Consider the following 27376-nt stretch of genomic DNA (forward strand, 5'->3'; position numbering starts at 1 on the left):
TGACGCACCCCACCTGTCCACCGTGGTCGCTACTGCGGTGTGCTGGAGCTGGGCCGGGCCTGAGCACTGGTGCATCGTCACGTCTGATGACTCCTGAGCAGAGCTCATGTAGCATGTTGTCCTCTTTCTGTCTCAGGCCACACGCCCAGAAGGGGCGTCTGGATGGCAGTTCTTTCTGTACTGTAACAGCACACGTTCAATGAATTGAGAATTGCCTGAATTTTATGAATGTTATCTATTACTTTGGTGTGACAGTTGAAGCTCAGCTTGTTCCTGCTTTCCTTCTTTTAACCTCCGTCTTTTTAGGGGTGCCCCTTGTCTTCTGGGGAGAAGCCTGCTGTAGCTTCATCTCTACTCCCTGGGGTGACAGTGGTTTCCAGCTTGGCTGACAGTAGACATCAGAGCTTTTTTTGCTTCTCTGATGATGGCCTCTCCTGGCAGGAATTTTGTGAGTCCCCTGGGGCAGCGGCAGGCAGGAGAAGAGTGGAGTGGAACAGCTCTGGCCCTCGTTTCCCGCGGAACCAAAATGCAGGCTTTCTGAAGCCTGAGTGGGGATAGGTGTGGGGTCTGTCTGTGTGGACAGGGCACCTGCTGTGCCTGCAGAGTGGGTGGGAGGCACGCTCGCCTCGCTGCATTGCTAGGGGCAGGTGTGGGGCGGAGGTGACAGACCCACCACAGTTGGGTTGTGACACCGTGGGCGTGTGCTGGGCTTTTGGTCTGTGTTGTGTGAGTTGTCACGTCCTGATTAGCTAGGAACATCTGACGCTGGCCTCTCGGGCCGAGGGGAGAGCTTTTCCTTTGAGGAATCAGTCCGTCGATACAGAAAATGTTCGTCACCTGCGCAGTACTCTCCGCCTGGTTTCTGCCCCTCTCCAGCCCCCTCTCCCTCCCTGGCACCCTCGCGGTGCCTTGCGTGCCTGCTCACACCTTGGGTTTATGCCACCCTTGCTTCTCTCCTTGTGATGAAGTTTTTTTTTTACTGTTTTGCTTTCAGGTATGTTCCCTCTTTCTTATACTGGATAGACCACCGCAGGCTGAGTGTTTCATGGGGTTGGTCCTTCGCTGTCCCCTGTGGCCTCTGGGTTTGGTTCAGCTTTTCTGAAGTTGTGTTGTGTGCATTTAACAGCCTTATCAGCATCAATTCTCTTTATAGATTTACTCAGAAATACTTTCCATCTACAGCAGGTCTTGTTTCTGATGTTGTGTTTAACTGGCCCCCAAATGACAGGTATTGAAATGGCAGCTGATTGATACGTTGAGAAAGTCAGACCTTGGGAGTCAGGCGGGAGATGAGGGAGAGGCCATGTCTGGAGGGGACGGGGGCTCAGTGGGCAGCAGGCACGGCAGCCTCAGGGGAGGCCCCACGTGGGCAGCTGCAGAGGGTGTGCCTTCAGGGGAGTGGGGCTGGCAGAGACAGAGGGTGGCCCTGGGCGGGGCGGGGCAGGTTTGTGGGGCAACAGTTACAGGAGGCACAGCGGTCAGGCTTGCGGGTTGAAGGGGAGAGGGGACGAGGAAGCTCAGAGCAGTCTGGGAGTAATGGTGGGGTAATGGGAGAAGTTCAGGGGCTCACACATTTGGGATCGACCGTGGGAAATGAAGCTGAGGGGTTTGGTCAGTTCTGTGTCAGTTCTCGCTGGGGAGAGTGGGCAGCTCCACACTTACTCCTCCCCATGCCCGCTGGGTCGCTTCCTTGTCATGCCGTCGCAGCGGGCTGAGCGACAGTCAGTACCCATGATCCCTTATTGGTACAGGGTTCGAAACGTTTTTGCTATTAACTAAATAAAGTGATTAATTTTAGATTTTCTTTGGTCAGTCATTAAATATGACATTTTATTCTTCTTAACTAAATTATACAGATCAACTTAACTAGAGCAAGTTCATTGCCACAGTTCCAACGTCACAGTTCTCCTTTGTTTTGAAAATACAGCAGCCGCATATGCCTTTATTTGAAAGGCAGAGGTGAAAAATCTTTAAAGGATTTAGTGAATAAATTATTCATAATCTGATTATTTTGTTTTGCTAATAAAGGAGGAAAACCTGTGCTCTGTGTTTGGGAAGCCGACCTTGGCACTTCCTTGCTCGACCACTGTCCTGGGCCTCGGAGTCTGGGAGCTGCGCAGGCTGCTGGGTGTCGTGAGGGACTTTCTGGGGCCCCTGGAGGAGGTTAGGTGCCTCTAGCAACCCTCGCCCACCCCGGTCCGCTGACAGGCAGCCGTCACAACTGTGCACCAGAGTTGCTGGCGCTCTATGGGGCTCTCACTGCCCTGGGGAGCTTGGTGTGAGCTCGTTTTCTGGGGGCAGACGGGCAGTGTGGGTGGGTCTTGCTTTCACTGAGTGAGAAGGGAGGAGCCGAGTTCTCTGAGGCTCTGTCCAGCCAGTGTGGGAAGTAGTGTTTGGCTCCTTTGGTCTGAGTTGCAGACAGACAGGTCTGTTTTCAACAAGATGACAGCCTTACACCTGCCTGAACCTTCTGTTTGCAGCCCAGACCAGCTCCACTGTCTTCCTGTCCTCAAGGACAGCCGGGATACAGGCCGGCATCGTCCGCCTTTGGGGGGTAGGATGCTGCTCCCCACCAGGTGTGGGGTGTGCCAGTGTGGCTTTGGCTGAATTTCAGCCCCATTCTCTGCCTGCCCACCCCCGTCCGCCCGCCCCTCCCCCCCAACTGGGGAGCTTGCGCAGCTGCTCCTGGTGACGGGACAGGACTCTGGCATTTACGCAGCATCGTGAGCTCTGATGCCTCTGTGGATGTGTGTTTATCCTTCATTACGTGTCACCCAAACGATTTTTGCTGCAAATGGTGAATGCTGCAGGAGCACTGGCGGCATGTTCACCTTTTACGTGAGAAGGGGCCCTGCCTTCTACCCAGGTTCCATTTAGTTCTCAAAGAAAACGTCACCTTCAACCAGTGGTCTCCTCAGTCATCTTGACACCCAGATTTTGTCTGAAATTGTATTTGTCCCCACAGTACAACCCAGTTTCCTACTAAGTTTAGAGTTGACAAGGGCAGCTTTGTAAGGAGCCCCCGCGCCTTCCCTGATCCTAGATCTGCTTCTTGGACGCGTCTGAGCTGCTGGCCAAGCGTGACTGAACCTGCCAAACTGCTTCTGTTCCCGCTGGCTGCTCCCGTCTCTTGCTGGAGGTGGGAACTTGCCTTCCACAGGTGACATGGGAGTGCGCTTCTGGAGGAGGTGGCACTGATTTGGGCTTTAGACTGGGGCCCACGGCTGGCCTGGCTGCTGTCGTCTGCAGCATGTTGGCTGGGCCAGTCAGCCCCCCTCTGATCCTGTTTTCTCATCTGCATGCAGATCAGTCCTAAGAGTTGTTGTTGGGGTGGCTGTGAGGATAAGTGGGGAGAGTTCTGTGGAGTGATGGGGCTCAGGAAGTCATGGCCCTCGCCCCCAGGACACACTGGTCTGGGGAGGCGGTCATCTAACTGGCTACCGGAGAACACGTCTCCCTGGCAGGGGCCATGAGGTCACTGTGGGATGCGGTAAATAAGCAGTTTGTCTTTTTACAGTATGTATGGGACCGGAGGGATGGGGAAAGCTAGGCCTTGGTGTTACTTAATTTAAGAGATGTTGTTGGCGGGTTGGTGGGCGCTTGGAAGGGCCACAGCAGAGGAGCTGGAGGGTCTTCCTCTGACTTGCCTCCACGCAGTGATGGGAGGAGGCAGAGGGAAGTGCTGGGGAGAGTTGAACCAGTGGTGGCTCGGAAGGTGGTGTGAGGTCCAGCCCGAGGGGCTGTCTGCGCAGGGGTTCCAGACAGGGCGCACACGGCTCCCTCCTCGTGTCCTCTGGCCTCAACTTTGGGTCACCTGCTCAGGAAAGCTGCTGTGACCTCTTGTTGTGGGTCCTGCCTGTTCCCTGGCCTTCCTGGCCTCTTCTTCTGTGATCACATGCCGTTTGCTCCCTTGTTTACTGTCTGTGCTTTGCAGCACATGGTGCACACCCTGGGGAGGGCGGGCCCTGTGTTTCCATTCACCGTGTCAATTTCATGCCTGCACAGGGCCTGACCGAGACCACACCCTTGGTGAACAGTTTTCTGAATGAAGGCAAAGGCGATAGAGAAGACACACTGGTCTTCTGCCTGGAAAATGGCCTCTTAGGGTGCCTGGAAGCTCCCTGTTCCTGTCTGACTTCCCAGAGGATGCTGTGGCAGCCCCAGACTGCAGGGCCTACGGGGTCAGGGCCGGCTCTGTGACTCGTGTCTCCCACTCCCGAGTGGCCCCTTGTGCCCGTTCAGAGACCCCGAGTCCCCTCATACTCGTGCACACTGTTTGGTGAGTCTGCCTGCAGAAGGGAAAGCGCACTCTGGACTCTGGTCCCAGGAGCTGGTGGCCGGCCAGGCAGAGAGCCTGTATCCTGTGTGCTGTTTATAACCTGTGCCACGCTGGCTCTGGTTGGAGGCCCCGCCCGTGGGCTTCTGGCTGACTGCCAGGGCCCGGCCACACACCTCTGCCCGCGCATGTGAGATGCAGCCTCGACGTCACGCCCGCATCTGCAAACAGATGCCATTGTTTGGTTCATGTTTTGACTGTTGTTAAGTGGCAGTGTAGTAATTCATGTTCTTCACGTGTACAAGTCGAGTTTTTGTATTTATAAATATCCCCACGTATCTGACAGTTCAGTTGAGAGCTGAACCCCTGTGAGATTTTAGGGATAAGGGATTTATTCCAGGAATCAGACCTCACTATGATGGGAGGAGTTGGGGAGACGAAGGTGGTGGGGGTGGAGGTCCGCCCAGAGCCTTGGCATGGCGGGCACCTGGGAGCTCCCAGCACACCTGTTGCTGAGGCGGGGCCAGCAAAGGCACTCTGGGTGCTCTGGGGGAAGCAGCCTGGTCCCTGGCGGGGTCCTCGGTGACAAGGACGAGCAGGAGTCGTGTCCTGGGACCAGCGGGCCATCCCGTCTTTGCCCCTCACTCCGTGGGACTGCTAAGACTATCAGCAAGCAGGGCTCCTGCCTTAACTCCACTTGCAAATGGCATGCAAGTTCCTTTTTGGCCAATTGTAACTGGGGATTCTGAGAATCGTAGTTCCCAGCTTAACCAAGAGGACCCCCTGCATGATTTCAGTTGTATATTTGCTAACCTCATCATCATCTTCTGCTTTTTCCCAAAATCATCTAGGTGATTGAAAGTGAGGTAAAAAAGATGCCCGCCTTCACCTCAAGCGCCACCCTGTCCATTGGCCCGCAGGACTGTGACCTGCTTCACAACAGGCACTGACTCTCTTCAGAAGCCAGGAGCTTCATGGTAGCCGAGGCCTTGCCCACCTTCGCCGTCTCGTGTAAGTGCTTGTACACAGGTTGTTAGAGAACGGACTTGCTGTCACTGATAGGGCTGAGGCTTCAGTGCAAACCAGGGGTTACGTTGCCCCATGGGGAGGCGGGCAGACTCTGTGCAGAGAGGCTGCTCTTTCTGATGGCGTTCTGGTGGGATGCTGACTCAGTTCCTCCCGCCCTCCCGTTGTCGGCTTCTGGTCAGGTGTCTCCTGAGGTGTAGGCTAAGGTCCTTTAACAAAGTCTAGCATCTGGATCAGACGTGTACTTACAGTCCTTTTCCCTGTCCTGAAGGGAGTGATTTCTAGAAGCAGGTCTACTCAGTCAGCACCCAGAAGGGCGCAGTGCGCCCGGTCCGTGCAGCTGTGCCTGCAGAGTGGTCCCCCGTCACGGCTGCGCGCAGCGACAGCCTTCTGTTTGTAAGAGGGTGCAGGGCACCTCTGATTGCCTTCCGCGTAAGGACAGCCGCCCGGGAGCCAGCGCTGCCCCAGCCGCCGCGGGGGTGGGGTGGGGGGGCGCAACAGTGAGTGCGCTGTGGACCGTCCCTCGGGGTGCTGGGCTCCCTTGGAGTTCAGACAGAGCCCTCCAGCTGTCAAGCCTGTGCACAGGGGCCCTGTGCTGGGAATATAGCGGGTGATGAGGCCTGGAAAATGGGGGCAGGCTAGCGGCAGCTGTCCCCAGGGCCTAAGCAGAGCTGGGTCAGAGGGGTGCCTGTGAGCAGCCCTGGAGGGCGGGGGTGGGGGTGGGGTGTCGCCTTCTGGCCACTGCAGGCTGCGCCACCTCATCCCCTGGGTGCCGACGAGCAAAGGTGCGTTAGCCTTCTGAAGAAAACCTCTGCTCGGTCGCTGGCCTCCAGCCCAGAGTCGCTGGAGTTCTGGAGCCCAGAGGTGTCACGGCAGTTAGTCCTTGGCACTTGGTCTTGGAAGAAAAGGCAGTGGAGTCTTGGCTGTCCTTCAACACCCTTGGCTAGGCCGTCCCCCGGGCAGGGGTGGCAGAAGCAGAAGTGGTGGCCCTGCCCATCTGCGAGCCTGCTGGGACATGGCATGGGCATCCGCAGGAGAGAGAAGCAGGTTGTTACTCTTTGTCTTTGGGTGTTTTCGTTTCTAACCAGATGGACTCTTCCTGCGGGTGGGGGGGCGCTACAGGGGTGGCCTCAGTGTCCGCTCAGCAGCAGGCAGAGTAGAGTGTGGGAGTCGCTGGGAACATTAGGCCTCTGCCCCGAACCCTTCCAAGCCACTTTGTGGGGAAAGTACAGGGGCGGGCAAAAGTGGCTTAATAATAATAGTAATAACAGCAACTAGTACGATAATAAACAAGCAGCATACAAGAGAAAAAGCGTGTTGCATGTGCTCATGGCTGTAACACCACTTTGCCTGCCCTGTGCATCCTGTAGAGCCAGGTTAACATTGGCCGTCTGGGTTTCTTTCTGCCTGGAGACAAGTGAGCTCTTCTCCCCGAAAACCACCGAAAATAATCAGGCCTTGGTGCCTGGGGGAGGTGGAAAATGAAGACCTTCTCCTTTGTTAGCTGCCCGCCTCCTGAGACAGCTGCTCCTTCCCAGTCCTGTCTGGCAGCAAGTCTTCCCCAAAGGCTGTGTGCTTGTCCAAGGCTGCATCCCTCCTCCCTCACTTCCACCTCCAGGAACCCAGAGGCATCTGGGAGTCTTTTCCCTGTAGAGGCCTGGTGGGGGGCACCTGGCAGTCCCTGTACTGCCACGTAGGGACCCTCTAGTGTCTGGAGGAGGGAAGTGTTATCCTGGAATGTGAATCGAGAGTAGGAGTCCTTTTCTGAAATCAGCAACTGTCCAAAGATACCTTAGGGAGCCCAACTCAGACGACTTCCTGTTCTCTCACCTCTGACCCGGTGACAAGTTAATAACAAAATAATCATCTCACAAGCCCCTCTCCTAAAACGTCCGGTGACACCAGATGTGAGCCTTCTATCTGTCCCTTTTCCCTGGCACCTGCTTGTCCACAGCACGGACACTAATGGCAGATGTGACCTCAAATCTCTGCCGACCAGGGCCACCCAGGCCAACAGTGGACAGTCAGGACGAGGGGCAGGGCAGATGGGGTGTGTCACCAGGTGAGTGGAAGCCCCAAGGAGGCGATTGGGGCAGGTGAGTCTTTTCAGGGCAGTCTGGAGTCTGCAGTGGACGGGGAGGAAGGATCCACTGGACAGAGGGGAGCAGCGTGAACGGAGTTGGAGGCTCCCACAATGGGGGCAGAGGGCAAGGCACATGGAGGCAGCCTCAAAACAGCAGTGTGAGCAAGGAAGACGGTCTGTGTGTGGCAGTGTCGGAGTGAGGGCTGGTGCCAGGTCCTCATGGGTATGCATGGCAGGAGCCGTGGCAGCGCGGTGGTGGCAGGGCCAAGGGCGACATATAGGCAGCACATGTTTGGAAGGCTGTCATGTAGAACAGGAACTGGTTTTGCTCTGAGGGACACCTCCAACAGGTGCTCTTTGGACGCTGGGTAAAGAACTGGGCAGAAAGGTTTTCATCTGCGTATGATAGACGTTGAGTCCTTGGAGTTAGTTTTAAGGTGCTCAGAGATGGCAAAGACCACATGGGAAGGCAGCAAGCACCCCATCTTTGGAGCGACTGGTGTGTTGTGCGTGGCGTGTATAGGCTGGCTGGTGAGACCAGGCCTGCCTTTGGTCCCGCCAGCCTTCGCCGCAGAAACCCCACATTCTGTTCCAGGGTCATGTCTTGCAGGTGTGGGGTGTCCAGGCAAGCCTTCCAGAACTTGAGCTGCAGGTAAGGCCCCCAGGAGAGGGAGGCAGCTGAGACGCTATAAAAGGCCATTAGGGGACCTTGTGTTGCTCCCAGCGCTGTGCGGTCTTGTCACAGGGCATTGACATCCCTTTGGGTGGCAGCTCTGAGCCCCCTGCTGCTGTGGCCCCAGAGGTCACCATTCCCGTGCATCTGGAACTGGGCGATGGGTGCAGAGCGAAGGAGACTGACACCTGCTCTTGGGGAGAGCAGCTGGGGCTGTGCCTTCCTGGAACCTCCGCCAGCCTTGCTCCCCATCCGAGGCCCCGGTGTCCCCCTGAGACTGGGACACAGTGGTAGGGGGAGCTGGTTTCCACCTCCCGTCTTCTGCAGTGCAGAGTGGCATCAGATGACACAGAAGGGTTTTGCCTAGGACTCCCTGGAGGAGCTCCTGGCAGCTGAAGCTTCAGGCTGGAAAATGCCAGGTGAGCCCTGTTTCAGCCGCCCATCCTGTCTCGGCCACTAGGAAGCCCTGCTGTGGAGCAGGACCGCCCCACTTCTGGTTACAAGAGGCTCCACTGCAAGGGGGCATCAGCTCTAGGGGTGTATTGGGAGAAGAAGGGCCCTGGATTGCGTGTCCTTGCGTACCCGTTGCCAGCAGGGTACTGTCGCCCCGCAGTCTCGGCTCTTGGGCAGCGAGGGACTAGGGGGGGAGTTCTGAGGAGCTGTGTAGCAAAACCGGGCACTGCTTTCAGCCTCTAGAAGCTGCAGGCTCCCTGCAGGTTGTGCCTCGGCGGCCATGGTAAGGACTGAAAGAGGTGAGCCGTGGGTCTGAGGCTCGTGACGTTCGGTCTCAGTTTTGCTGTTATTGATGGAAGTGCTTCAGTCTTGCTTGTCCTAACGTCTTAGTTTGGCAGCAACTTACTGACGTGGATCTTACTCCAGAGCCCCCGCCAGACAGATGGGGTGGGGTCAGGGCCAGGATGGAACAAAGGAGGTTTTGAAATCTTTCTTTCGAGAGCAGCTGTCTGCACCCTCGCCTTCTGGGATGAGTGGCCGCTTATGTAGCCTGAGGGACGATGGACGGGACGGTCATCACAATGTGGCCCCTGGCTGGGTCCGCTGTGTGCCTGGCACTGCCGGCCAGTCCACGCTCCTGACCTCAATCCCCATGACTCACCCGCAGACGACATGGCCTCATGGGCTCCTGCTGACTCCTGCTGTTTCCCTGGGGGACCGCCCACCATCACCTTTCCTGGGTGTCTGGGTCTGGCTGAACTCTCACTGCCCATCTGGGTGACCACAGGGCAGAGGCTTACTTCATTTCTCCCCTGTGTGGGTTGTTGACAAGGAGAGGAGGAGAACAAGCTGGTGAGGGTATCCTGTAGGGCTGTGCTGGGGTCTTTCAGGACCGGCGACTTGGAAGAGAGCTCAGTGCCGGGCCGGCCTAGGCTCCTGTCCGACCCCTCTGGGTGGCTGTTCCACAGCCCGGAGTGTGTTTTGGGGGGGGTGAGAACCCAAATGAGAGGACCACCTGCTTGCTGCTCACTCATTGGATTCCCCTCCTGCCCAGGCCAACGGTAGCGCTGTGAACACCGCCTCTTGGGCAGCATGTCGGGACTCTCCTCCCCAACCACAAGGACTGGTCCTCCCAGGAGAGCTGCTGGGACCCCAGATGGACCCCATGAAGGGCTTGCATTTCCACTTGGGGTCAGGTGGCAGCTGCAGAGGCCTAGGCCACAGGCAGCGCTCTGCGCAGAGCACACGCAGGTGCAGGTGTGTGCCAAGGGGGCCGCAGGTGTGCACGTGCAGGTGGGGTGGGCATCCTGCTGCATGTCCATGTGATACTAAAGGGGATGGCAAGTCAGGAAAGAGCTGAGGAAGGACCCTCAGAACCAAGAGAGGCGAGAACACGCAGGGGAGACAGCTTTCCTTGCTGTGTTTTGAGCTCGCTTCTAGGTGCCCAAGGAAGCCTGGTCTGAGGGACAGACAGGGATGCCAACGAGGGGTCTCTCCTGACTGCCTGAGTCAGTCAGCTCACTGCCACTGCACTGAGGCCACAGGTCCCATCTGCAGATGACGTGGCCTGAACAGCCCTTGTTTCTGAGGCAAAACACACAGGAAGCTCGATCATCTAAAGGCGTTTTCCATCTAAGTTCCAAAATAGGCTTCCTCCGCCCACTTCCGAGATGTATGCAGACAGGCCCGCCTCTGACCGCAGGGCCGGGAAGGGAGCGGCTCGCGGGTTTCCAGGATTCTGAGACGGTGTGCCGCCCAGTCTGCGAGCGGAGCCGTGGTTGGGGAGCCGGGACTGATCTTGACTCTGCTTTCGTGCTCTTGAAATTGAACTCTTACTTTGTTGTTTTGTTTCTTTTCTTCTTCTATTTTAAAGAAAATTCTCCCCCATCCCTTCAATAGCCACCCACCTATTCCAAGAGCTGGAGACTGAGTGTCCTCATAACCATCCGTGAGTTGGCGGCCACTGACTGTTGACCCTCATTGTCAGTGGAAACGTGAAGGCGCCTCTTGCAGGCACCTCACAGGGGTTTCTTGGTCTCTCCAGCGCATTCCTCTGCGGCCCCAGGGCATGCAGGGCCCCTGAGTCAGCCGTCAGCCCCCAGTAGGACAGGACAGGGTGCTGGTGCTCTCACCTCCTCTTCCTCTTCCTCTCCCTTTCCTCCCCTCCCCTCCCCCCCTCCTCTCCTCCCCTCCCCCTCCCCTCCTCCCTCCTCTGGCTCCTCACCCCCATCCCTTCCTTCCATGCCTTGGCATTTCTGTCCCTGGGATGCCGGCCACCTTCCGGCTGGGTTTTCTGGTTTCTAGGTTCCCGTGACGATGATGTTGATTTTCCCAGGATACCGGGATGTGGCAGCACCCGAGGTGGTCCGGGAGGGGCAGGGTCTGGGTCTGCCCTTCAGGGGTGAGGGCAGCGAGGGCAGTGGCAGGACTGGCCCTGCCATGGCTCTCGAGGGATTGATGCCAGACGAGCCCCGCCATGCATGGACAGTGTCTGCAGAGCTACAGGCAAGCCAGTCCTCCGCTGCCTCATTTGGCTTGCAAAGCAGGAAAGGGAGGCGGCCCCCTGGGAATTGCTCTTGTCTGGTCTCCCCTGGGGTGCCTATCACATTGTTCCAGAGCCAGCTCACCACCGTGTATCTGTTGTCATCACTGACCCGCAGGTCAGAATCCCTGGGCTGGGCACTCACTGCTGGCCTGCCCCTTGGCAGCCGGCCCTGCGGTTGAAACCTGCGAACTGGGAAGTGTTTTACATCCACAGGAGGGTTCGGCCTCTGTGAATGGATGTGTTCATCTGGGCTGTGGCTTGACCTGGTACTCTGGGTGGCCAGCGGCTCTTCGTTAGCCTGCAGAGGAGGGTTCTTCTCTGGACGGGAACTGCTTTTTTGGAATCACGTGTTACAGGATCTTGGATGTGTTGGTTTTAGCAAGAAAGTTGTATTAGTCCTGAGCGCCTGGTCCTGGCAGGGAGCGGGAGGTGGCTGCTGTTCTTCCTTGACCCGAGGCGGAGAGATTAGACCAGGTTCATTGAAGCTTTGCCAGACCTTGGCGGGCGGAGTGAAAGCTGAGGGTGAGCACAGGTGGGTGGCAACTCAGGTGGGCAGGGGCTGTGTGTCTGAGCGACAGGGGCCCTGCAGCCAGCACCCCGGTCTTTGTTTCTAGTCCCTGCTCCTGGCCGGTCACTCTTCTGCCTGTGGATGAACACGGGTGTTTTTTCTCCCCCATCCCATCTTTCGACCATCTGTCATGTATAAGATAAGTCTTGACTTGCAAGAAAAAGTATGGGCAAACTTGAAAATTCTTCTCCTGGGGCTTACTGCTGCCTAGAACAAACTTCCGTTGAGGGGAACTGAAGATGGTACCAGTTAATTCCACACCTTACCGTGTTTCTCAGTGGTTTCTACACCCAGAGCCAAGAGGGGCTGTGGAGTGAGGGCTGTTTCGGATAAAAAGTGACCACTTTTGGCTCAGCCCCCACAGTACAGCAAGAGCGGGTCTGATGACATGGAAAACGGCACAATGGCAGTTCCTCGCGTTTATTGCAGTTACTAACATTGGCTCATGAAACTTAAGACGTGTCTGGTTGATGTGGTTGCCTTAACCATCGTGGTGAGGCATGGCAAGAAACAGTGCTGTCTCTCCTTCCCGAAGGGGCCTCCTCGTGGGAGAGCTGCAGGAGGGAATGCAGTCACCGCTCCTGGTCTCAGTGTGGGACTCGGTGCCATCCCCTGAGAACTGACTTCCTCAGCACTGGCAGCTGGTGGCTCCCACGACCCTTGGGCTGGTTCCCTAAATAGGGGGTGACTTGCTGCTTCTACACCTGGACACAGTGGTCAGCAGCGGACTTCCTCCTCCTGTCTCACCTCTAGCGGAGAACTTCTTCTAAGCAGAGCTCCCACGGGTTCCTGTCCTCCACCCGAGTGGCACATTGTGACTCTCCTGTGATGGACCGTCATCATGACGACAGCGTTAGGAGTAAGGGCGAGGCCGCGTGACCTCATCAGGTCCTGCAGCCAGCAGCCGGCACACAGGCTCAGAGCCTCCCTGCCCCATCTCCCTTCTGTGTGTCCTCTGGTTTAGTGCCACTCTTTGGCCTTTGACTCCTAGCCCCCAGTAATAGTTCTAAAGAGTGAAGATAGATAAAACATGGTACAAAGTGATGAGGAGTACGCAGGGGAGGGAGAGGGTAAGGGAGCCCCTTGGGTGCGTCACCACCTGCAGACACGGGTGGCGGGCATGTAGGTGCATCTGGGGCGGGGGGGGGGTCGCCTTTGCTGCCGTCCATGGGGCCTGTGGGCCCAGCGTGCGGCTGTCAGTCCTCCCCCCTGCCATGCGCCACGGACAGAGCGGGGCCTTCTGTCCCTGCTGACTCAGACCCTGTGGGTTTGTGCTTTGAGGACATGGTGGCGTGGCCCTGTGGGTCTCTTTGGACCTCTCTTCATGGTGCCTCAGGTCTCTGCAGAGGGCTCGTCGTCCTCCACAAGCCCCTTCCATCTGGGAGGCCCAGGTCGGAACCAGAGCCTGTCTGCTCTTAGCAGGGCTCTCGTGGGTGCCCCAGGCTCAGCGTCCTCCTGTGTGTGAAGGACACCCAGATCTGGGGCTGGGACCCCAGGCTTCAGTCGCACTTACCTGCCCACTGTGATGTTCCAGAGGGGCCTCCCCACCCACCCGCACGGGTGAGTCCTTCTGGTTCCAGCCTGGTGGCCCGGTGCCTCCATTTCCTCAGCGGTCTGGAAACCTGGGAATCGTTCTTGACTCGGACCTGAAGAGTCCCTCACACGCTCCTGCTTTACTTCCCCTCCTGTGTCCCCATGTCTTCCCTGCCTGCAGACACTTACGTACCCTGAAGGACTCCATCTTTGACAGGGACCCCACTCTCTGTGACTTGGTGTCCTAGACCGCGTGCCTCTCACTAGTGCCGTACTGGAGGACACGGGACGCTCTGTTGCCAGGTCTCTCACCCACAGAACCGTGGGGCCTTGGAAGCCAGCAGAGTGCTGCTCACTGCCCTCCCCAGGCCGGCATGGGGGCGGTGCTGGTGGCATGCAGCCCACCCCTGCTCAACGAAGGGCTCGGTCCCGTGGGACTTCCACATGGAGAACGTCGTGTCTCAGGGGACATGTTCGTAGACTCATTCGGATTTGCTGACTGTGGCTTTTTGTTTTTGCCAGGTTCATCTGACGGTGTCAGGAGGACCAGCACCGTCCCCTGCCCCCCGTTGGGGTGCCAAGAGTGGGGGGCATGGAGGAGAGCAAGAAGGAGCCGGTGAACCGAGCGCATGCCCTCTTCGACCGGTTTGTGCAGGCCGCCACCTGCAAGGGGACCCTGAAGGCCTTCCAGGAGCTCTGCGACCACCTGGAGGTGAAGCCCCAGGACTACCGCTCCTTCTACCACAGGCTCAAGTCCAAGCTCAACTACTGGAAGGCCAAGGCCCTGTGGGCCAAGCTGGACAAGCGGGGCAGCCACAAGGACTACAGGAAGGGCAGAGCTTGCACCAACACCAGGGTAAGGCTGTGCTGCGGCCGAGGGTGCGGCCAGGAGCGGGGAGGCTTGGAGGGGCGGCAGGCCAGGAGAGGACCCGCAGAGGCTGCTGGCAAGAGCCAGGCCAGGACGAGCGGAGTCTGGGGCAGGAGGTCACGCTCGAACCACTTGGGAAAGTCCATGTGACTGTTGCAGGTGCCAGGCTTTCTTCTTACTTCATGTGTTCACATAGCAAACATTAGGGGTTTAACTATTTAAGAACAATTTAAATGGTGTAGCCCCTTGTTTATTTTGCTGAACCTCTGCTTTGAATCTCATGCTGTCTGGGGCGCGGGTCACTTAGCAAAGAGGTGGCCAGGCACACTGGCTCCCCAGGGTCACAATTCTGTCCTCGGTAGCAGTGAGGGATATGCAGTATCTGCCGCTGGCGTTTGCACAGGCTTCAGGCCGCTTTCCAACCCTATTTCAAAGGTCTGTTTCCATAAGCAAGGGCCTTGGGAGGCAGGTTATTTCTTTCAGTTCCTTCACAGTATGCAGAAGCAGTGTTTCCCTGGAGAAGTTGAGCCTGGGCAGAGCTGAGGTTTCAGCCCCCTGAGCGAGTGTGGGTCGGGGTGAGCGGCGCAGCAGGAAGCAGACGGCCAACGACTGCAGGCCGTGTTACCCCGCTTCGCTCGTCCCGAGCCTGAACTGACCCCGTGGGGATCCCACGTCTGGTTAGGGTTAGATGCTCATCAGCAAAATTTGAGCAATTCAGAGGCTTGACTCGCAAGAGGGAGTGGTGGAAGCTTAGTAAGGACCAAAGGAATTCAAACCCCAGAACATTGCATGTCCGTTTTTTTCTTCTGCACATGCAACGTGTCCAGCCTCACCCAGAATACTTCTCTAAAACATGGACTTTCAAGGTCATTTTCTTGGACTTTAGTCTAAAGATAGGATTTTAGAACTCTTGTCGGCACGTAGAACTTCGGCTCTTGGCAGCTCCCTCCCGGGAGTCACTTGAGTGGAAGACACATCCTAGGCCTCTGAGTCCAGCAGCCAGTCATCGCTGTCTCCTGGGACAGAAACGCGCTTGATGGGAGACCTTCCGGAAGGTCCTCTCCTGTAGATGGGAGATGAGATGTGATTTCAAAGCGTTGTGGAAGCGATGCCGCCCTTACACATGTGGCCGGTCTGCAGGGTGAATGCGTGCTGGGCAGGTGTGCAGTACCGACAGCTGAGAGGCTTCTGTCCTCCTGGCGGCCACCAGCTTGTGTCAGGCTGCTGCAGGGGCCCTGGGGGCCGAGGGACTGGGGTTGAGAGAACAGCCCTGGGGGGGCCTTTGGGGAGTGGTCACTCTGAGGTCACAGCCCTTCCCAGGAGGCACTGCCCCCGCCCTGAAGCAGCTCTGCTTTTCAGTGTCTCATCATCGGAGCTGGTCCCTGTGGCCTGCGCACAGCCATCGACCTGTCCCTGCTGGGGGCTAAGGTGGTGGTGATAGAGAAGCGTGACGCCTTCTCCCGCAACAACGTCCTGCACCTCTGGCCCTTCACCATCCACGACCTGCGAGGTTTGGGGGCCAAGAAGTTCTACGGCAAGTTCTGTGCGGGGTCCATTGACCACATCAGTAAGTGAAGCTGGTTCCCCTGCAGGCCCCACCCTACCCCCCGGCATGTCCTGTAAAAGTCACGCAGGTCACCTGAGGACCTCATCCCCAGCTACCGGTTTGTGTCCTCCGCATCTGCTCTGTAGAAGCACATCTGCTGGGAGGCAGGGCTTAGGGCTCTGGACAAGGGGGTAGGCGCAGGGACGGCCGCGTCAGGTCCCGAGCTCCGCTTCACGTGCAGTGGTGGGTGGACGTGGGGCCAGGCCAGGCAACAGAGGACCAGTGGGGGCTTTGACCTGGCTCCCGTGGTTTCCGCCAGCACTTTGGAATGTGATGTGGGAGAGGCTGCGCTCATGTGAGAACACAGGGCCATGGGCGTGTGGGTCTGGGGAAGCCGCAGGCGCCTCGTTTGGTGAGGGGCCAGCCGAGGCGTCGGTGGTGCGACTCCTCAACTCTCTGGGGCCTGCAGTCCCCGGAACTCTGCTCGGCCTGTCTTCTGGAGGCACTTTGAAGCAAATACAAGTTAGCGCAGATGGTGGCTTTGTTTCTGTGACGGCATGTGCGCAGGAAAGCAACGTCTGCCTCGGGAGATTGAGGTCTCCCGTGCCGACCGTCACAGGTGGTCCCAGGGAAGCCCTGCTGAGGGACGTCCCCGAGCCCTTTGCTGTCTGACGGCTGTGCCATGTCATCCACCTCGGGCCACAGCCGCTGCGTCTCCGACAGAGGACGCCCCTGCTCCTTGGGGCTGTGATGCGTAGAGTCTTGGACCCCAGTTGTCTGCACTTACAAGATACCCGTCCCCGTGGGACTGAATGAGCTGGGGAACCCGAGGGACCTGGGGGCTGTGAGGGGCTGCCGGTGAGAACGGCCCTAAGGGAGGACCCAGGCGGCTCCCTCAGCAGGTCTGTCGGCTGGGGTGCAGCAGGGGGTCTCGGGACCGCATCCTGCGGCGGGGTCTCTGGGGCAGCTGCGTGTCTGGCACTGGGCAGGTCCTCACTGGATGTTAACTACGTAAATCTCACTGGGATAACGAGCGATGTTTTTATTCATTCCTGCCATGGTCGGGCTGTGGGGGGTGGGGTGGGGCGGTGAGAGAACACTGCGCTTGCGTTGGGGTTTTCCCTTCTCACCTCAGCATCTGTGAAGCGGGAGGGGGTGTGACGGCAGGGGTGCGGGAGCCCTGGGAAGTAGTGCAGCCCCTTTGGGTCGGAGAGGAAAGTGCACCCGTGGGTGCAGTGCGGCTGCCCCCTGTGGTAACAAGCAAGGGCTGTAGCTTCTGCTAAGCAGCTATGGCCCCGACTGAATCGGGAAAGACGCCTCTCCTGTTGGCCACGGTTCAGGTTAAGTATCTCACCCAAGGGGTGGGAGCAGGCTTGTGTGTCCGAGCACATGTCTGTCCCTGAGTAAAGAAAGAAGCTGTGGGGCCCGGCTCAGAACACAACCATCCCGGGACCTGGGAGAACTTGCGCCACCCCTGCACTGGGGCCGGGTGGGCCCGAGCCGGCTCTCACGGGCTGTCCTCTGTCGCTCAGGTATCCGCCAGCTGCAGCTCATCCTTCTGAAAGTCGCCTTGATCCTAGGCATTGAAATCCACGTCAACGTGGAGTTCCAGGGACTTGTGCAGCCCCCTGCGGACCAGGAAAGCGAGCGTGAGTGGGGGGGGCAGGGAGGGGGAAGAGGCGCATGGGTGGTGGGGGTGAGGCAAGATGCGGTCAGCGCAGAGAGCAGGGGCCGCCTGCGGGTTGTCCTCAGAACCAGCTGGAAGGGGCTTCTCTGTGGGACCACTGTCTTCTGAGGAGCTTCCGGCCTAAGGACGAACCTTGGAGGTGGTGGTGGCCGTTGCAGGCCCTGGTGTTCATTACAGAAAACAGTGGTGCTGGGACGTGTCTGTGAGGTCCCTGCTTCTTGGCCCACATGTTGTCGAGGGGTCTGCCTGCCTGGGTGTCGTGAGATGTCTCAGACGTGGGAGTGTGGTCTGGGTGCCGACCTTCACTTTGACTTTGGTTCTTAGGGATTGGTTGGCGGGCACTGGTGCACCCGAAAACCCATCCTGTGTCCGAGTATGAGTTTGAAGTCATCATTGGCGGGGACGGCCGCAGGAACACCTTGGAAGGTACTGCTTGATGCTCCCCAGCCTGGCTGGTGAAGGGGACCCTCTTGCACGCTGGGCTGAGAGCTTGCGTCCCCAGCTCCCATGCTGCTGGGAGCTGGCACGTGTGTGCTGCCTGCTCTGATGGAGGGGCAGGTCCAGGGGCCGCACCTCGGGCTGGCGCTCCAGTCGGGGCGCTGGGAGGTGAGCTGTGCTGGAGCAGAGCGCAGCGTGGCAGGAGTGAATCTCAGCTGAGTGGCGAGGTGGCTTCCTTTTTGTTCTTAAACGGCATTCCTCGCATTGAGTAATATTCCAGCTGGTCGGATTTCAACTTTTTTGTTAGTGTGTGGGAGACTGTGGCCTCTTTTCCGCGTTCCATTCTTTGGTGGGTAAACACCTTACTTTCCACCTGAGAGAGGCTGCCCTCAAATGTTGCCAGTGCTCCCTGTCTGCTGCATCTCTAAATGCCACCAGCAGTGCCCCTCCTGTCGGACGCAGCCTTCCTGCCCCTCAAGCCTGCTGCCGCCACCTCTGAAGATGTCTCTCCCTCTAGGCTTTCGTCGGAAAGAGTTCCGAGGCAAGCTGGCCATCGCCATCACTGCTAACTTCATTAACCGCAACACGACCGCCGAAGCCAAAGTGGAGGAGATCAGCGGCGTGGCTTTTATATTCAACCAGAAGTTTTTCCAGGAGCTGCGGGAAGCCACAGGTGGGTGTCGCCCACACCTCCACTTGCTCCTTGCTCCCACACTCTCGTGTTCTCCTCATCCACCGTGGACTGGATTTGCCTTTATTTCTCTGTTTTTAAAGTGTTCGTTCTGCCACCGGGCCGTGCACGGTGTGGGAGCCTGGCGTTGGCAGCCCTCTGGCTTACTGAGGGCCCGGGTATGCTGTCTTGCTCCTGACTCCCACGTCAGCCTTGAAGTAAACCACGTGCTAGATGGGAATGAGATTGTTGCGTGATCGCCTTTGAATAGGTGAACGTAGGTGTTTTGGGGCAACAAAAACGTACAGCAAATTCCAGTTTTGTTTTCTAGAACGTCATTTCTTTCCATTACATCTATATTTTTTAGATTGAAATTAAAATTCGGTAGCTCAGTCTCTGCTTCCAGGTGTCCAGGTGCTGGGAGGTTCCCCTGTTACCTTGACAGCTATAAAAGCAGCTTTATCTGGTCACTAACTAGACGTGAACCTTCTTCCTTTTCTCACTGTTGGCCGTTGGGTACAGGGGACTGCAGAGCAGTGCAGGATAAACTGAGTTCCCCCTTCTATGACCTGCAGGGCAGGGTGGGAGGCTTGGGACTCATAGATGCCGTTCTCGTTTTCTCTCGCCTGCGGGAATCCTGCAGCCCTGGCCGGTGTGGCCCCACCATTCACCTGACTGCCCTTCACCTCCACACACCTCTGTTTTCTGGCCACAGGCATCGACTTGGAGAACATCGTCTACTACAAAGACGACACGCACTATTTTGTTATGACAGCCAAGAAGCAGAGCTTGCTGGACAAAGGGGTGATACTGCACGTAAGTGAGGACTGCTTTCACTGAGAGAATGAGTTGTATTGTTGGTGTGTTCCTCCCGTGAGGGAGTGAAAAGGAGCCCCTCACTTGTTGCCTGGTAACACGGACTCTGGTTTTTTTAGTTAAACTTACAAAAATAAACCTTTCATTATGGAAATTTTCTAATACAAACAGAAGTGGAGAGGACGGTCCAATGACCCCCATTGTGTGGCTTTAATAGCCTCGGCATATGGTCAGTGCTGTTCCAGGACTGCCCAGCCCACTTCCCTCCCTGCTGCTGGCCAATTCCAAAGCACATCTTCGATGTTTCAGAAACAAACATTCAATTTATTTTTAGGCAATTTGATTTGTGGTTCCAGAGAATTGCATGTATGACCAATTATTGGTTGGGTCATAGGTGTCTTTTGGAAGGGTGCTGGGGGCACAGAGTTTGAGCAAGAAGCAGGGGCTGGTGCTGCCAGGAGCCTGAACCTGGCTCTGGTTTTCCTGCGGACGCGGCTGTTGGGCCCTGGGCTGCCAACGGGGCCAGGGTGCTTGGACGCCTGTAGTTGGGGCTTCTCGTTCGTCCTTGGTCTGGTGCAGTGCGTTCCTGGGAGGATGGTCCGAATGAGAAGTCAGAAGACCCCTGGGAGCAGGTCCCTAAGTGTGGCTGAGCCTCAGCATGAGAGCAGCTGTCCTCTCCTGGTGAGGCGGAGAGAAGGGGCCCGGGACCCAGGCCTCCGCAACCCCACCCAGAAGCAGGGCTCCCTTGTCTCTGCGGGGTGGTCCCACCCTCCAGCCTGGGGGCAGAGTTTGGGCAAGCTTAGGAGCACCAGCCTGATGCTTGGCCTTTTCTGGCCATCATATGGTACCACCTGGTGCCCATGGTCCCGTGTCTGGGAGGAGAGATGCACCGAGCAGGTGCGAGCCCGCGGCCGTGCCCAGAGCACAGCCAGGTGGGCCTGACGCTTCACCGCTGGGACGTGCAGTGAGCCCTCTGCTGCCGCTGATGCCTTTGCGTGGTCATTTGTGTATTTTTTTAGAGGGGAACGGCCACATGCCTCCGTGTGTCCTGTTAAACACTAGATCCACTCAGACCACTTGCTCAGTGGTGAGCAAACACTACTTTGTGGGCAGCCGGAGGGCGTGTGTTTTGGCTTTACACACCTCGCACTGGTGGCTGGAGGTGCCATCAGGGACGCTTGGGAGCTGGAGCCCAGGAGCACAGAGACCGGCTTGTCGTTGTTTTCCTGTGTTGGTGGGGTTCTGTGGAGTCTTTCAGAATTTTCTTTTAAACTTCAGTTCCCTCCGAAATGTATTCCTCCCCAGTCTCCTGGGCGGTTCTCGCTCCCACCCCTGCACCTTTTTGGCAGAAGCTCTGGGTTCTGCCTATGGGTTTGTTGGGCTGTGCAAGGCTGAGCGTTGCATGTGGTCCCCGTTGCCCAAAGCTGTTTGCTGCTCAGAAAGTGATGGTTGGCAAGAACAAACTGTGAGGTGCTGTTTCAGGTGACCAAGCCCCGCCACACAAGTCATGTTATATGGCGTGCAGAGCAGTCCAGTGAGGGGGATGGGACAGGGTCCAAGAAGCAGTTGCTGGCTCCGCGCAGACGGAAGAGCCAGGACGGTGTTTTTAGGCAGCAAAGCCTGTGTTCCTTTAGAAACGGCCCTCCTCCTTCTCTCTCTGATTTGTGTAAAAGACTGGTGGGAACATGGCGTCACTCCCGGGGAAAGGCGGTGAGGAGCTCAGGTGTCTGTAATGGGTGCGGGGGGCTCAAGCCGGCCGCACCCAACCCCGGGCTTCTCCACCGAGCCTCTTCCCTCTCGGGAGCTAGGACCACGCTGACACGGAGCTCCTGCTGTCCCGGGACAACGTGGACCAGGAGGCTCTGCTGAACTACGCCCGGGAGGCCGCCGACTTCTCCACCCAGCAGCAGCTGCCGTCCCTGGACTTCGCCATCAACCACTATGGGCAGCCGGACGTGGCCATGTTCGACTTCACCTGCATGTACGCCTCGGAGAACGCCGCGCTGGTGCGGGAGCAGCACGGGCACCAGCTGCTGGTGGCGCTGGTCGGGGACAGCCTCCTGGAGGTGAGTGTGCGGGGCCGCGTGGAGCAGCAGCTGGCGCCAGCCGGGCCCCAGGAGTGAGTGTCTGCCATGTCACAGCACACGGGGCCTCCCCTGGGGGTTGGGTCAGGAAGCCGTGCCGGACAGGCCCCGACGGCCAAGTGTGACGGAGACGCTGTGGCTGCCCCGCCGGACCCTCTACCCGGTGTGAGGCAGGGCATCCAGTGTCCGAGCAGTTGCTGGAGACGGCTTCCCGTGGCAGGGAGCGCCTTTGTTCAGTCTCCTTGGTGAACGGCCGTTCGTTTTAATTCTCTGTCTTGTGTCTCCGCAATAGCCTTTCTGGCCGATGGGAACAGGCATTGCCCGGGGCTTTCTGGCTGCCATGGACTCTGCCTGGATGGTGCGAAGCTGGTCTCTGGGGGCCAGTCCCCTGGAAGTGCTGGCCGAGAGGTAATGGGGAGGGACAGGGCCACCATGGAGAGGAAGCTGGGAGTGACGAGGCCTCCCCCCTCCTCTCGCTGTCCCTTTCTTAATTAAAGATGTTTTCATGTGTAACAGAGGAAGTTACAGAAACTAGACTATCTACTCTAAATGCTCTCCTCTTAACCCCTTCCAAACTAAATTTGCTGCGACTGATGGCATCTGGATCATTATATCCCATCAGAGGACGGTACCCAAGTCCTTTATGACGGTCACCTGCACAAACACATAAAAGTAATGTGCTAAGTCCTCTTGCCTTTGGATTAGAGAGACTTACACTCATGAAATCAGCATGGTAATAGGGGATATACTAAAATACGAGAAGAAAGTAAATGTGACTTTAAAATCAAAGGAAAATACCAAACTACTTGTAAACATTTCTCAAGTTTTCAAATGCTGATGATTTATTGCAAGTAGGAGTCTTGGGACTGACTGATGGAAGAGCAAATGCTTGCCCTTGGGAGACTAGAGAAACGTGATTCCCCGGATGGAACTGGTGGTCGATGGCGTTTGTGTCTGTGCTGAAGGGGCTGTGGGTGATTTGGCGACACACTTTCTTCGTCTGTGATGCTCTTAAACGTTAAATGCTGGCGTACTTGAAAAAACAAAACAGGACGTGAGCTGCCTTCTCGATGGGACTCAGGCCGGGCCTCCCACCCCCAGCGGGGCACCTGCTCCTCTCGTTGGCCCTGACCAGGCCTGTGGGCTCACCAACCTGCTGGGACTGGGAAGCAAGAGCCAACTCTGGGTTAGAGGAAACCGGTCGAGGAGGTGGCATTGTCCCCTCCCGATGGCTCAGGGGCTGTTGACAGCCAGCAGCGTCCACCAGGAGGGGGCCATCCCGGTGCGGTTCCTCCCTGAGCGGACTGCGTGTCGTTGCAGGGAGAGCGTTTACCGGCTGTTGCCTCAGACCACCCCTGAGAATGTAAGCAAAAACTTCAGCCAGTACAGCATTGACCCCGTCACCCGGTACCCCAACATCAACGTCAACTTCTTGCAACCGAGTCAGGTGAGCACTTTCTCGCCACTGGTCTCCCGGTGGGTCTGGTCACAGCAAGCACCCAGAAGGCATGCAGGGGTGTGCATCTGAGTCGGTGGGAGGGGAGAGCAGGCCCCGTCAGCAGACAGAGCAGCTCAGGCCGGGGGTGGCTAGGTGACTGGCCAAGGGTCCTGCGTGGCAGAGGCGATGGTCGGCCCCAAGGCCACGCCCTCCAGCTCGGGCCACATGTTGTCGGCAGAGCACTGGTCACTTGCCAGTCAGCACACGTGCCTTCTGTGGGCACCATCACCGCCAGCTCTGTCACTCGGGCAGGTCCTTTCTTGCTCTCTGACCCTTGGTGTTGTCCCCTATAAACCACGGGGGACAGTCCCTGCCGCTCCCAGACGGCGTCACTGGGGGGCAATGGAGACTGTCCACCGGGGAGAACTCGGCGATGAGCCACTCCCCACAAGTCAGAGGCAGTGCCGTCAGTCTTCCTGTGCTGAGAGATTTCTCAGAACGTCTGAAGCCTCGCAGCTACGTTAAGGATGGCATTTTACAGAACACAACCACCCTAAAGAGCCCACCAGGTTTTAGAGGAAAGTAGCCATTCAACACATCTGCCTGTGTTCCAGTGGAATTCTTCGTCCACTTTCTACCTGAGGTCACCACCTTCAGGCCTGTGTCTGTGTGTGGCGAGTGATGAGGATCCGTGGAACCTGCTGTGGAAGGCGGCCTGGGGTCCCGCTGCCGACCGAACGAGCACATGTGAGCACCAAAGACACCCGTTCAGGACACTGCGTTCGTAACACGCGTCCCCCCCAGACAGTGAAGACTTCCTGCAGCGTGTTCCACAGCGGCATTCATGCGGCCATGGAAAGGCTGAACTGCCACTACATTCAGAGTGAAGGCACCTCGGAGAAGCCACCAGGACACAAAAGAACCCCCACACAGGAGTGTGTGCCACATAATTTCATTTACACAAAGCTCAGAAACACGCAGCCTGGCCTTTGGTGATGGAACTCAGAGTCATGGTCTCCTTGGGGTGCTGTCAGGTGGGATCCGGGGTTCCTTATGTGGGAATGTTCATCTACAAAAACGCACCAAGCCTGACGGTATGTTGTCACTAAAAGGAGGAGATCTCTTTAGCAACAACAGTGACGAGGTCCAGCAGAGACGCTCAGAGGGACTGCTGTGGCTGGGCGGTGTTCCATGGTCCGTGTGTGCGTGTCTGTGACCCAGCACGGTCCAGAAGGGTTCGAAGGTCGTCCTAACTTGTCTGCGTGCTGCCCTGCCTGCTCTCCCAGCCTGCCCCTGTCTCTGTGGGGCAGGGCTTGTTAACTGGGGTTTGACTCCTTAGTCACAGCGTTTACTTTCCTGCCAGGTGCGCCATTTATATGACACAGGAGAAGCAAGAGACATCCACCTGGAGATGGAGGGCCTAGCAAACGCCAGAGCCACCCCCAAGCTGACTCGCCACGGTGAGTCCCAGCCACGGCCTTCCACGGCGCAGGGACGGTCCAGAGTCTGTGACCAATGTGGCGCTCTTGTGCGCAGTGGCGTGTACAGTGTTAATTCTGCCCCTCAGGACACACCTGGAAGTTCCTGTAGCCCTTCCATTATCATGGCTGGGGGAGGGTGCGGCTCACCGTCCTGTGGAGCTCACGTCAGCTCCCAGCCAGAAGAGCACGGGGTCAGGCTGGGGGACCTCGTTCAGAGGTGTAAGGAGGGTCTGAAGAGAAGCCAGGCAGGTGCTGCTGGGAAGGAGAAGCAGCGTGTGCGGGCTGCACACGCCAGTGGAGGGCCGGGGGAGGCTCCCCGAGCAGCTGTGGCGTGCTCATGCAGGGCAGCGACGTTGCCAGACCTGGGGGCTGAGATAAGACCATCCCGTGTTCTGTGGGTCGTGAAGGTTGGCTCTAGGGAGAGCGATGTGAGGAGGTCCGTGTGTGCAGCGTGCGCTGGTGGAGGTGGGCGCCCTTCCGGGAGCCACGCTGGCAGTTGCGAGGGCCTGACCCTGGTGCTGGTGTGCAGGCAGGACGAGCCAGGACAGGGAGTGAGATGAGAGGGACGGACTGCGGGCGGGTGCAGCGGGGTCCCCACCGAGGCTCGGCCGTGCATGGAGGTAGTCGTCTCGAGCTGCATCTGGTGTGTCTGACTCCCGTGCCAAGTCCGTGAAGCACCTGCCCCACATCCGTGTTGTGGGGCTTGTTGCTCTCGAGTCTGACAGCCGTGTGCTTCCTGCCGTCGGGGACGTTCCAGACTGGATGGGGGGAGCTGCAGGAAGGGCCCCACGTCCTGCTGCCAGGGGCCCCGCTGCCTCAATGTTTTCTTCGTTTCCTCAGAGTCTGTGCCTCGTTCAAGCAAACTGCTGAGCTGGTGCCAGCGGCAGACGGACGGCTACACAGGGGTGAGCGTGACTGACCTCACCATGTCCTGGAAGAGCGGCCTGGCCCTGTGTGCCCTCCTGCACCGGTACCGCCCTGACCTGATGTAAGTTTTGTATCCCCAGGGTCTTGGAGCATCTGCCCTCATGCTACCAAACGTGTCCTTTTTCCCTAGAATGGAACACACAGTAAGACCATTCCTCCAGAAAGCAGTGATGGATCTTGATTTGAGTCTATTTAAGACTGAATGTCAGACATTATGTAGCTCAGCATGGAAGTGATTCTCCTGAGCTTTAAAACCGCAACACTCAAAAGGTCAAAAATTGGTTTTGACCCCCACCTGGGGGCATTAGCTTCCCATGGAGGGAACCTCTGTGTGTTCGCTGCAGGCTGAACTTTTTGCTCAGTCACCTGTGTTGACTGGTCAGAAGGAAGCATGGCTGGGACGTGGGGCTGGCTGATGGCCTCTGTGTCTCCCACCCTGGTGGTCTGGCGGTGTCCTTTCCTGCCACGCCCCGTGCTCCTGCAGACATGCTCTGCCAGCCCCTCGCCCTCGGACACCGCGGCCATATACCACTGGTGGCTGCTTCTCTGGTGGCCTCAGGGCCGCACGGTCAAGTGTAGCACGCACGCTGCAGGCTCCCAGTGGCGCTTGCCTGTGGGAGCTAGATGAGCATCTTTGGAGACAGAAGCTATCTCTTCTTTGATCATTAGTTCTACTTAAGGATCCAGAGAGAGAGAGAGAAAGAGAGAGAGAGAGTGTGTGTGTGTGTGTGTATGTGTGTGTGTGATGTTTGCTTAGGAAACCCCGCAAGCCCTAGTTCCTGTCCATGTGAGGCTGTCAGCTCATGAAGCCCGAGCGACAGTCTCGCCCAGGGCAGGCTGGAGCGGGGGTTTCTGATGGGCGCAGGGAGAGGTCACAGAGTCTGTGCTCCTGCACTGTGGCGCGCACAGGGGTGGCGCAGGCTCACCCCACCCCCAAGGGGGGCATAGGAAAGGTGGTGATGCGGTACAACCATAGAAGAAAGGGCCGGCGGGAAGGAGGTGTGAGGTGGCAGTGACCAGGGAGCCCTGCGGGTGGGGCAGGGGTGCGGGTGCCAGGCCCACTGCTGTTGGGACGGCTACAGTGGTCCATAGGGGGCTGGGCCATGTGCTTGTCACGGAAGGCAGAGCCGGGAGGGGTGACTGGTGCGGGTCAGACTACGTGACTGCACTCAGGGTGAGCCTGTCGGTCAGTAGGTTCACCTGCTGGGAAGAGGAACTTGTAAATGACCACCTGCCATGGAGGCAGCGGCTTAGCCCAGTGAGGGGGCCTGCGGTGGGTCTCATCGCCAGAGAAACCCAGTGGGGAACGCTTGTTACTCTGAATACTTGGGAAGATTCAAGACACTTAGCAACGGAAATATCTTTTGAGGAAAGTTCTGGAATTGCCCTTCAAGGAGGAGGCTGAGTGAGGTTTATCAGCAGATTCGGGCGCCAGTAGCTTCTCAGGTCCAAGGGCACCAGGAGATGCTGCCAGTACTTCAGAGCTGCCAGATCCAAGGAGAATTTGCATCTTTACTGAGTGTTAGCTTGGTGCAGAGCACACGCAAGATGCAGCAGGGGCTTATTAAAAGGTTGCCCCTGTTCTTCAGCCTAAATTTTAGTAAGAAATTTATGTAATTGGGAAAATGAAGGTAGTGTTTCAACTTTCCCTCTTTTTCCTTTGTGGTTAGGGTTAGTCATTTTTCTCCTTGAGGGTGGTTTATTTTTCAGATTTGTCCTCAGCTTTCAGGGTGGCCCTGCCCACAGGATTGTGGCTGAGCGACTGAAAAATGACAGGGACTGTGGAGACTGTGTTTCTGCAGAGGGAACAAGTGCCCCATCTCGTACGTTCTCCTTTCCCCATTTCTCAGAGACTTTGACTCCTTGGAAGAGCACGATGTGGAGAAGAATAACCAGCTGGCCTTCGACGTTGCAGAGAGGGAGCTGGGCATCTGTCCCATCATGACAGGCAAGGAGATGGCCGCGGTGGGCGAGCCCGACCAGCTGTCCATGGTCATGTACCTGACGCAGTTCTACGAGATGTTCCGGGACTCGCTCCCCTCCCGCGGTGAGGACCTGGGGCTTGGGCGGGGGCAGGGGGGGTCCTCGTGTCCTCACCACAGCCTGGCTGCTCTCCCCGCTAACTGTGTCCTCGTCGGCACGCCTCAAACCCAGCCTGCACTTACTTCCGGGTACATCCCCAGAACTCTCTGCTCCCTTGTTTTCCCTTCTCGGCCGCCCATTCTTGCCCAGACCTCTTTCACTACACCTGTCTTATGTGCAGA

At 57.6% G+C, this 27376-nt stretch overlaps 1 protein-coding gene across 1 annotated transcript in view; it reads left to right on the forward strand.

Annotated features, from left to right (window-relative positions):
* Window positions 1-13685: 13685 nt before the first annotated feature.
* The window catches only part of MICAL3 (microtubule associated monooxygenase, calponin and LIM domain containing 3), a 76486-nt gene continuing 62795 nt past the window's right edge, over window positions 13686-27376 (forward strand). The window contains exons 1-12 of the mRNA XM_090258262.1: window positions 13686-14013; window positions 15385-15592; window positions 17104-17220; window positions 17583-17684; window positions 18214-18369; window positions 19082-19182; window positions 20991-21248; window positions 21559-21674; window positions 22587-22713; window positions 24068-24164; window positions 25026-25173; window positions 26963-27159. Of these exons, the coding sequence (XP_090114388.1) occupies window positions 13750-14013; window positions 15385-15592; window positions 17104-17220; window positions 17583-17684; window positions 18214-18369; window positions 19082-19182; window positions 20991-21248; window positions 21559-21674; window positions 22587-22713; window positions 24068-24164; window positions 25026-25173; window positions 26963-27159 (1891 nt within the window). The 5' untranslated portion in view covers window positions 13686-13749. The remainder of the gene's footprint in view (window positions 14014-15384; window positions 15593-17103; window positions 17221-17582; window positions 17685-18213; window positions 18370-19081; window positions 19183-20990; window positions 21249-21558; window positions 21675-22586; window positions 22714-24067; window positions 24165-25025; window positions 25174-26962; window positions 27160-27376) is intronic.

The sequence above is a fragment of the Furipterus horrens genome, unplaced genomic scaffold (assembly GCF_987537825.1).
Source record: "Furipterus horrens unplaced genomic scaffold, mFurHor1.1.pri manual_scaffold_12, whole genome shotgun sequence".
Lineage (NCBI taxonomy): Eukaryota > Metazoa > Chordata > Mammalia > Chiroptera > Furipteridae > Furipterus > Furipterus horrens.